The 10,761-nt window shown below is 40.7% G+C and overlaps 1 protein-coding gene across 6 annotated transcripts; it reads right to left on the bottom strand.

The window, feature by feature from the left end:
- Positions 1-542: 542 nt before the first annotated feature.
- Positions 543-10,078, bottom strand: etv5a (ETS variant transcription factor 5a). 6 transcript variants are annotated; one of them, XM_056755247.1, is made up of 13 exons: positions 9,944-10,078; positions 8,040-8,174; positions 7,866-7,972; positions 7,699-7,746; positions 7,304-7,354; positions 5,686-5,809; positions 5,310-5,594; positions 4,523-4,806; positions 3,088-3,147; positions 2,908-2,976; positions 2,459-2,628; positions 2,264-2,371; positions 543-2,171 (listed from the first exon to the last, which is right to left on the bottom strand). In XM_056755247.1, the coding sequence occupies exons 2-13, from the start codon at positions 8,072-8,074 to the stop codon at positions 1,941-1,943; spliced, it is 1,572 nt and encodes a 523-aa protein (XP_056611225.1). In that variant the 5' UTR covers positions 8,075-8,174; positions 9,944-10,078; the 3' UTR covers positions 543-1,940. The 6 variants fall into 6 exon arrangements, with proteins under 6 accessions (XP_056611225.1, XP_056611224.1, XP_056611226.1 ...); XM_056755246.1 differs by having other exon boundaries at positions 7,866-7,959; XM_056755248.1 differs by lacking the exon at positions 9,944-10,078 and having other exon boundaries at positions 8,040-8,800.
- Between the last annotated feature and the right edge of the window lie 683 nt (positions 10,079-10,761).

Raw genomic sequence — 10,761 nt, 5'->3', positions numbered from 1 at the left:
ATCCAAAAACGTGGCTGAAAAGTGCATTAGATGCCAATGCACTGCAACTAGACATCAGTGTAGGCATTTGTAGTTATTGAATTTAAACAATCTTATCCAAAAGACAACACTTAATTTATGAAGCTTGAAGCTTGAATAAATAATTAAGGTTGTGCATGTTTTTGACACACAGGCTCACACAGACTGCTCATGCATCCAAAGCTGAGAAGTTATTAAATAATCATATATAGAAGCATGACTATGAGCAGACACACATTAACTAACCAGCTAAAGCCCTGATGAATGGCCACTGTAGCCCTAGGGACAGCAAAAGCCTTTAACTGAACAGAGACTGATCAATAGCGAGTTTCAGATTCAGAGCAAGAAAGCAATTGCCAGCCCATTACCTCCAGGCTTATCTAGGAACGGCCTTATATCTCAAACATATGAAAATGATTCTTTTCAAATGAATCAGTATAGATAACTTGAAACAGTGTGCTCCACAGGAGTAGGTTACCCATTGTGACACAGTTGATGACAAAGAGGAATTGCCAGAGTGCAAATGAAACAGAATGGACAGTTTATTGTACCCAGTACAGATTATAAACTCAGCAGTGTAAGGTACACATTGTGAGGGGACAAGGTTAAGCCTGTACAAGTGCAGACAACCTTTCTGTGGTGGCGGTTGAGACAAGCCCCTCATTCAATGAGCAAACTGTTCATGTATAAGCGGCACCTCTCATTTAAAGGCACTGCTCTAGAAACCACCAGGAAAGGGTGTCCGGTAACCAGCGGTGTGCATTCACTGCCACACAGGGATCCATTTAAAACATACATAGAGAATCTGTTACAGGCAGAACTATACAGCTTATACAATAAACTCAAATAAATGCAGACTTTGCAAAAATATATAAGTTCATCTTTCCAAAAAAAGAAAGAAAAGAGAGAATACAAATGCAGAAACCCCACAATTTCTTCTTTGTCCAGCATAAAGCGATATGTTATTGGACAGCTGAGTACATCATGCAAAAGGAAGCAGTGGTCTTTTGTCAACTTGAAAATGTATTTTTTTACCTTATTGCATGCAAGGCCCTGATAATCCTGCTCTCCTGAAATTCTGGACTAGTGCATCCCGTTTGAATGTTGTCAACTGAGAAAATAATATTAACTCTACATTTAAAATTTGGCATTTTGGGAAGCTAAACCAAAAGAATTAGCTATAGTCATAAAGAAATATAATTAACAATTGGTTAACAGTCCTGTGAAGTTGGCTAAATATACTTAAGAGTGCCTCTGGTTGAACTTTACATCAACTCTTGGGTTAACAAGCACAAAACAAAAAAAGTTAATACAAAACAACACTTGACAAAGAATTCAGAACCAACGATACAAAAAATAAAACATTGATCTGTAGGAATCCTCAGCATCATTTAAGCTGTCCACGTTTAAACAAAACGTATAAAAGCCAGCTTTCTATAGTCTTAACAAGAAATAAATGGGTTGGTTTTTATCCTCCTTGCAAAATAAAGCCCTTTTGACTTCTTGTCTACATGGTTCGGAGGAAACATAAAATGAAGTTGGGACCAAAAAGGCAACTATTAAATAGTGCTGCATTGAAGGGATATCTTTACATGTCTCTTAATAATTTGTTACCAATTGTCTTTATAAAGCGGATTGTCAAAAACAGAATTGCTACAATTCTTGCAGTGAGATTTGTTAGTCTTTCGAGCACCGTCCTGCTCCAGCTCAACCGTTTCGTCTCACAGCATTGACCGTTTGCAATGAGGAAGGTTTAAGAGCTGGATACTGTCTTTGCTCATTTCCTCGAAACCTTCTCGGGTTCTTAAATTGTCTTGCAGATATCTCCTCATTCTTTTATATGTTAGGGAGGGTTAATCTGGAAGTGGGCAGTTCAGGAGTTGAGGCAACAGGGACAAATGTGTTTCAGTCAGATCAACAGTTCAGTACACGTAACCGTCAGGAAAAGGCATCCCGGCGACGCACTGCTCCCCACCATCTAACAGGTACGAAGCCCCATCATCATAGTGCGTCAACGGAAGTGTGTCCTCATCCACGCCGGCGAGGCTGTCGGGATCTGCTTTAATGTTGGGCCTCTGGTTGTCTGGGAATGCCATGGAGAAGAGGGCCTCGGGATCACACACAAATTTGTATACGTACCTCTCACCAGCCACCTGAAAACAACAAATAGCAGATGTTAAGCTTGGAAGGACAACTAGACCAATATTTATGATTTCAGTATAGAGTGAACCAAAGGTGAACCTGCCTTTACCTTCTGCATTATTCCTTTTTCGTAATAGTAACGCAAGGAGCGACTCAGCTTGTCGTAGTTCATGGCCGGCCTGTTCTTCTGGATGCCCCAGCGTCGAGCCACCTGAAAAAAGCGGAGGAGAAAATTCATTTCAGCATGTTGGATTTACCAAGTACGCGAATGAATAAAGTAAACGTAAGAATAGCTGACCTCCTCTGGCTCTATAAGTTTAAACTCCATTCCACGTCCCGTCCAGGCAATGAAATGGCCATTGGCGGGATCATCCAGGAGCGTGACTAGAAACTGCCAAAGTTGGAGGGAGCCACGGCGCTGGTACGGTGGGCCGTCACGAAACACAGATGACTCTTGCTTTATCTTCCCTGTCAGGGGGGAAAATTATGAGGATTAGAGTTTGCCCAGAGGTGCACGAGCGAGCAGACGAGAAATTCCAGACACAAATGCAGCTAATGTGGACACCGTGTTCATTTCACACCACTATGATAGCTCTCTCTTCAACCGAAATGGGGGAGGGATGTCCTAGTAAAGTCTGAACATTGCAGACGGAGTACTTGATATAAAAACCAGCAGCCTCACTAAAATGGTTTTGAAATTAACTTAACATGCTACATGCCCATTTGTGATATACTGTGAAATCTTACCTTCAATTCTCTCTGGAACCACACAGGTGTCGTCGTAATACAACTGCTGATCTCGGTCATATGAGAAGTCTACAACGGGACAAAGATAAATTCTGTTAGATTATCATAGGATTAAATTCTATTCTGTTGAATGATGAAGCCACAGTGAGTATTATATTTATAAATGCAGCGGTCACTTACTCTCATGGTTTTGGTAGAAACTTGCTGCCCTCCCAAATGAAGACTGACACTTAGGCACTTCTGCAAAACAACATGAACAGAAGAGAATTATTAAAAAAAAGATCCACATAGTAAAATGTTACCCAAAATACAATAAAACAAGTGCTCATTTATAGATTAATATTTACATTTTTGGTATATAAACAGATGTTTTAATGGAACACCATAAGGTCAGATCAAAAACACTAGTGATTGATGGAATAGCCGAGCATGGCTTGGCTTGTCTGATCTCATGCATCTGGAAGGACTGGCAAAGCTCATATCAATACGCCAAAGAAACATGCGGCATTAGCGATGAGTCTACAGAGTCACCAAATAGGATTAGCTACCATGTCAAGATACTGGACCATGATGACATCAGTTTTTATCTGTCCTTGAGTGTCCTGGCGAATCGGCAGGACACTTCGTCCCTTTCCGGCTTTTCTCTGAACATTCTCATTGATTGCATCATCTGTTAGGCTAACATACATATTAAAAACCTAGCTTGGCTGCCTCGTATAAATGTAATACTACTCTTCCTATGAATGTGGCACGTAACGATTAGGAATGACATCACTAATTCACAAACATACAAGTAAAAATATGAAATGTATGGTTCACATGTTAGATGACCAAATGAGCAGAGGAGGTTGAAGCTCTAGACAGTAGAGCATACAGCTTAGTTTTAGCCGACTTTCTAGATTTTACAGAAGAAAACAAAATCCGGATCTGGATTATTATCCATCTGGACTTGAACAACATGTCAAATGGACCAGGATATGTGACCCGGTCTGGCGAAGCATAACTGAAGAGGATTTTTTTTGTGATTTACATGAATATTAACCTTGTATCTTTAAAATTGACTGGGTGAGATTTAAACTGTTCATCGATTCATTATTTGCATATTACAAAGTCATTGATCGAAAAATCTATCATATAATTTTTTTTGCAGCAATAAAAACACATTAGCTATTTGTAAATTGTCTCTAACTACTTTGATGTTTCTACTTTCATGCGACTTAACCTTGATCTCATAGACAGGGTCACATATGATCTCTAAATGAAGCTAAATAACATCTTTGAAGACTTTTTATTATTTGATTGTTATTGTAAACAATAGTTTATTAATAACGCAGCACAAAAGGTATGTCCCTCACTCACGCCTTGTCAGAGCGGCTCTTCTTAGCACGCAAGGTTCAAGAAGTGTATGCATGTGCATGTGTCCATGCTTTTGTACGTGGACACCTCACTAAACATTGCTAAAAGTCGCAGGCCCATGCCAGCACACATATAGCATTCCATGCCCTCACCCAGACAGCTCTCATGAAGCCAAACCAAACCTGCCTAAAACATTCTGAATACCCTAAAGAAGCCATAATCTTTTTCACTAGGAAATGGGACTGCCTTGAATCCTCACCAGAGTCAAAGCAGAAGTCTCGAGGCTCCTGCTTGATGGCCATCGAGTGGAAAGCCTGGGACGGGCCCATGTTGGGTACACCCTGCTCGGCGTAGCGGGGGTCTAGGAGCTCCTGTTTGAAACCCTGAGGAGGCACAGGAACCAGGGGCTCGGACATTTGGCGATGGTAAGGTGGCCTTCCATCCCTAGGTGAAGTGCTTGGGACCTGTGGCATGAAGTTGGGTCTTCCCTGGGTGTCAGGGGGCGGGAACGGAAGGCAGGGCTCTGAAAGTTGTCGCTGAAACCTTTTGGGCAAATTAAGCAACATTCAATAAATCAGATTTATTTGATGATAACGTTTATTAAATCATAAACACAATGTAATAGAGATGTCTCGGTATCATGGGATAAATTAAGAAGCAGCTAAAGCCATCTTCCACTGAAACAGAAGTTGCAGGCATTGCGCTACTGGCTGTAAATGATGTGCCACACATTCCCCTATAAGCTCGCATGAATTCTGCTACAGGTGGCAGGCCGGATTCCCAGCCAATTTATTCCCACGGGGGTCATATTATTACAGTCCCCCTCACAGCGGGTTGCTAACACTACTGCAAAACAACATCCGAGTGATCTACACCACTAGGACATATCTTGACCTTGTAAACTTAGCATGGCTGAAAGGTCATCTGCCTATACTATAGAGTTCTCTTAGACCTGCATGTTTATGGTATTTTAACAGAAAACACTAAACAATCCATAGAGGCATAAATATACATATAGTAAGTCCAACTGAAATGCAAAAACCAACCTAGGCTCAGCATTGAAGTGAGTGTCACGGTTCAGGGGTGGACAGGGAACTGCAAAAGGTGGGCTCTGGCTGTGGTGAGGGAGTGTCGGTTGCCCGGTTGTGGACTTGGTCATCGAAGGCTGCCTATGAAGAAGATGCTGCCCTAACGTTGTATTGGGGACAGGGGGAGGGGTCTGTTGATGCAGGGGGCGTGTCCCAATAGGATTGGCAGAACCGCACGGTGAGACGGGCGTTGAGGGAGGAGTCAATGGCTTGTACCCAGCTGAGGGCTTCCTTTCATAGGCACTGCATTGAAGGAATCAGGAAAGTTAGTCATCATTAAAAGTAAATGATCAAGGACGTACTTTGATTTGATCAATGATGAATGGATGAATACCTGTAGCTGTAAAGGCACTTCTCTCCATACGGCATGGGACTTCTGTCTTGGCTACAGAGGGAGAGCTCTTTGGAGGGACTCAGTTCCCGCTTGATCTTGGTTGGTGGTGGGCCATGAAACATCACTGTGAAGCAGAAAAGAAGCAACAATGAAGCATCCACACAAGTGAAGCGAAATGCCTCATAAGGAGATTCTTCTCCACCATTAAACTGCCATATTTCACGGGTAATGACAATTGACTGCGAGGTTTAAAAGCTCTTCGCTCTGTCCATCAGCAACGCGGCGCAGAACGATGCATGCAATCAAAGCGCTCCCCTCAGATTTCCATCATAGCCGAGTCAATACTCATGAATCAGTGCGGTCGTAATTCAATGATCGTGAATGATTTTCCTCCCCTCACTGTAACCATTAGCCCCTGGATCACTGTATCAAGATCTCATATCCGGCGCCACATAATGGCAGATGCAACTGGATCCACAGAACTCAAGCCAGATAAATCACCCAGACGGCACTGGCTTTAAGAGGCCATTCGGTAGGCACGTGAACGCGTTGAGAGCAAAGGTGCAACCCCTCCCATAGCTCCTCTATTAAATAATCTCCAAAATGAATGTAATTCTGCCAGTCGGGGTTATTTGTTAGAAAAGAGGCCAGTCCTGGTATGGCACTGGGAGGGTGTACATGCCGGGGCGGTGCGACAACCAGATGACCTGAGGGGCCACCCATTGATTTTGATATGACTAGGGGAAAAGCTTGGAATCTGACCAAACAAACGCAAATAAAAAACAGCTCATGCGAAAAGTTACGTATGTTATAACAGTGTCTCACATAAACAGCATGTCAAAGCATTGACCTTCATAATATACAGTGTGGCAAAATTGGGCAAAAGCACATGCCCTGACATATAAGGCTACACACCCTGTCTCCCAGCTTCAACATCAGACGAAAACAAAAACAAACTTAACAGGCAAAAAAAAAGGGGGAGCATAAAACGCTCTACTGAGAATTCCTCAAGTATTTCCTTTGGCTCTGATTCCTGTGGCCTGGCCTGAGTGACTTTGGACTGAGAGCTCTCAATGGAGAGTTCAGGAGCTGTGGATTCGGTGGGTTTCAGAGGGCCAAAAGAGGAAGACTTTCTTCTCACCCTGCCCGTTGGAATCCGCTCCATTCCAGAGGCTGAACTGAGTGCATGAACGTGTGAAATCTGATAAGGAGCTTGGCTCATGTGATGCCCGATACCAATCGGCTTATTACTCTGAAAAAATAGGTGGTGTATTTAGGCAAGACTAAAAGGATGAGGAAACACCATTTAAGTCCTCATAAATCAAAGCACTAAAGTGGGTTATTGCATTGAGTGAGGGGATGTCCGAAGAAAACCAAATGAATAATAAAACTATCTAATATGCAGGATTGTATTGTGAGCTTAACTCACTTTACAAAGACCTCAACAAATTGAATTGACTACTCCATCCACACCTGACATCATCTTTAGTTAAGCTATCCTTTGTTCCCCGACGCTGCCTTTAAATTTGAGACAGATATGAATAATAACTAGACTTCTCTGGACTACCTCCAAATACATCGTCAAATGAGAATAAATTATAAATCTTCAGATACTCACAGTTCTCCGACTGGAAATCTGGGACAAACTGCTCGTCATCGGGCACCTGAGCTGTAGAGAGAAATTGGAGAGATTGAACAAAGTTGCAAAAATGCCCCCTGCTGCTGAACAATCTGCAGATCAATGACAATTTGTCAGAAAACATCAAATCTTTGTACTTTCCTTTCAACTAAAAAAGAACAGCCATTTTGATGCCAACTTTCTTAATGCAGCTGCAAGGCTGGTGCAGAAGACCAGTTTAAATGCCCAGAAGTTTTAGAAAAAAACAACAACTGTGCTATCTCTTTGAAATACTCAAATATGTGCAAATATTACAAGAAATGTTTACGAATCTAGACATAAATTTCTGATAGCTGCATGTAGCACAATAAACATTAAAGCAATGTGTTACAAACCTTCTGCGATCCAAATCTCCTGCAGCTGGCTGAGGTCCTGGAAAAGTTCTGCAGTTAACAGATAAAGACAAGAGAGTCTGAAAAAATCCACTTAGATTCGTCCAAATATTTGATACAGGCTGTCTACAACATATATTTGGCTTTTAATAACGTCATGTCAGATCTACCTTCTGTATCCTGAGCGAGTTCAGTCTCCACCAACTTCCTTTTTCTGTCATTAAATGGCCTGCTGTATGGTTCTTCTACTTGTAATGAATTCTGCTGTCGAAAAACACTACGGTCAGTGTTATCAAATCCAACTAATGACAAAAAACGAATGAAAATGCAAAAAAAATACTTACATTAGGTGTAACCACAAAAGGAACTTGCTGGTCATAAAATCCGTCCATATTATCTGGGTCTTCAAGAAGGCTCCCAGAACAGGGTCTTCGCTTAAAAGCGATTTTTATAGTGCCACTTTACGTCTTCTGTTATCTCTGAGAAATAAAACAATCAATCATGTAACAAACCTACTGGACAGATTTCACCAGTGTGTCCCACATCAAATAATAAACCCTGTAAACAGACTGACAAAATCCTCAGATCCATCTGATCCTGTATACTCAACCACCCACTTCCCCCTCTGTTATCCATCACAACATCTCTTCTGACATAGCATACGTATAAAGGCAGACATGGAGAGAGAGAGAGAGAGAGAGAGAGAGAGAGAGAGAGAGAGAGACAGCAAGAGAGAGAGAGCTGTGTAATGCAATCCACAGCAAAGATGAATGTAAAGCTTACATAAGCAAAGTCAACCATCTGGGAGTGCGATTAGACTATGAAAGGAAGGACCATTACATTATGACTGCGTACAAATTATATAATACAATAAGAAAGCTTAATTTTTTCCTAAAATCTACCATGAGAAAAGCTAGACAGACTATGAGCCAACCATAAAACAAACTCATATGAGGGACGTCTCTGTACTCACTTAACTGAAGATATCCTGCCGAAAGTCCCATTCTAAAAATATTATTACTAGCAATAGTTAGACATTAGAGTTAGAATTATTTGGTAACATTTTACAAAAGGTTGTATTTGTTAACACTACTTATTATGGATTAGCTAATTGAAAATGTACGTCTACAGCATTTATTATTCTTAGTTTATGTTCATTTCAGCGTTTTCTATTACATATTAAAATCAAATGTTGTAACTGTTAACATTAGTTATTGCACCATGAACTTACATGATAAATTATATTAACAGTATTTTACATTAAAAAACGTTATTGAATAATGAAAACTATATTGTTAGTTCATGTTAGTTAATGCATTTAATAAAGCAAAAAAACAACCTTGTTGTAAAGTGTTACCAAAACTATTTTGTAATTATTATTCAAACGTGTTACTATCTTCATTTCATTATTTACATTATATCGACATGTAATCAGTATAATGAATTAAATTCTTTATTAAGAAAACTATTTGATTCAAATATAAAACATTAAGTAAAAACAAAGTACGATCACGATGGAAGAACATTTCCTGAGAAAAGTAGCGTTCATACATTTACGGAAAACTAAAGTCGCCAAGCTTTTCGTTTACTGCTTAACGTTCGAGAACAGTTCGGATCAAAACGTACCAGCTGGCACTTTTGTCATGACGCACTAAACTTCGCAATTTCCAAAATAAAAAACTCAAAACAACCACATGCCCGTGTACAAAAACAAAATTTACAAAAAATTTGAAACACTGTAAAAAAAAGAAAAAAGAATAAACATTGCGCACTTTTGAGACATCTAACGTTACCCGTAAATTAAAAGCTAAAAGTAATGATAGGATGGAGAAGGGATAAAGACCACCTCCTCCCTTTCTCATCCCCCTGACGGCCTCTTGTTTTTCTCAATGAAGTGAAACTCGATCCGCGGGGGGAAAGAGAGACCTCCATTCATAAAACCATGCACCGTTCAGGTTGCATTGACCCCACCTATAAATGTCAAGTAAGTGCGCTAATCCCAAACACACACGCTCCAGTAAACGTTGCAAAATAACAAAACAGCAAGACCAAATTTCATGCATTAAAATGGTTGCAAACTAGTATAAGCCCTCTCTAGGAGAAAATGGCGTTCGTTTTCCCCAAGGCGAGATGTGTTTGCAGTTGCAAGCCGATGATAAACTTACGCACCGCGTAGAAACAACCCTTTCCATTCAGACATATCAGCGACAAAAGAGTGAATATTTGAGGAAACGAGGGTTAAACTCACCCCACTAATGACGTGCACTCTCGGAGCGGGCTGAAAAAGAAACACCGTTTCGGATTTAATCCCAAATGGATGTCTGCCACTCGCTTGAACGGATCAATAGATGCGCACTCTCCGATACTCAAAACTTGAATGAGGTGTTGCAAATGGACTGCTCGGTTTTCCCTTGGGCTCGAGAGGCATTTGCCTCTGAAATCTCATTGGCTCCGGTTAAACGTCACTCAAATCGCTAATCCAATGGATTGCGCGAATGACATTGAATATGTATGAAGCGTCCAGCGACCAATCGAAGCGCAGTCTGTCCTATTTTTATGAATGGCTGAGTTTCATTCACTTTCTAGATTTTTTCGCACGTTTCAGAGGCACTTAAAGCGCCAGACACAGAGATGTTAAACGCCAGCAAGCCATGACGAAAGTTAGAGGACAAGTTTGAAAATACGGTGTAAATACCTCCTCATTGCACTGATTTTAAAGAAAGACACAGAATATACAATCCAACGAGTAGGATTACTCTGAACTTTCTAAAAAGTGAACATTAAAGAGAATGAAAGAGAAGTAAAACACTAGAATCTGCCATGAGATGTATTTAGTTTATACAATTAAATCTGAAGAAAACAAAAGTGATCCCCAAAGCTATTATTATTTACAGTGGAATCAGAATGCAGGGACCAATTGTAGTGTGACAGAGATTTGCACAGTATTATTGTGGTCAGGGCCAGATGTCATGGAGTCTATTTTACAAAGACCTTCTGAGAAAAGAGAGAGAAATCCTGCCACAAGTTTGAAAAGGGAAATCTCCAAAATCCTTCATGCTTTCAAGC

Source organism: Triplophysa dalaica, chromosome 8 (genome assembly GCF_015846415.1).
Source record: "Triplophysa dalaica isolate WHDGS20190420 chromosome 8, ASM1584641v1, whole genome shotgun sequence".
Lineage (NCBI taxonomy): Eukaryota > Metazoa > Chordata > Actinopteri > Cypriniformes > Nemacheilidae > Triplophysa > Triplophysa dalaica.
This window is presented reverse-complemented; position numbering and strand designations above follow the sequence as displayed.

Coding starts and splice junctions, on each gene's coding strand:
- etv5a (XM_056755247.1), bottom strand. CDS start 8,074: ATGACCAGCAAGTTCCTTTTGTGGTTACACCTAAT. Junction 7,973..8,039: donor CTTTTGTGGTTACACCTAAT/GTAAGTATTTTT, acceptor CACTGACCGTAG/TGTTTTTCGACAGCAGAATT. Junction 2,172..2,263: donor GAATAATGCAGAAGGTAAAG/GCAGGTTCACCT, acceptor TGTTGTTTTCAG/GTGGCTGGTGAGAGGTACGT.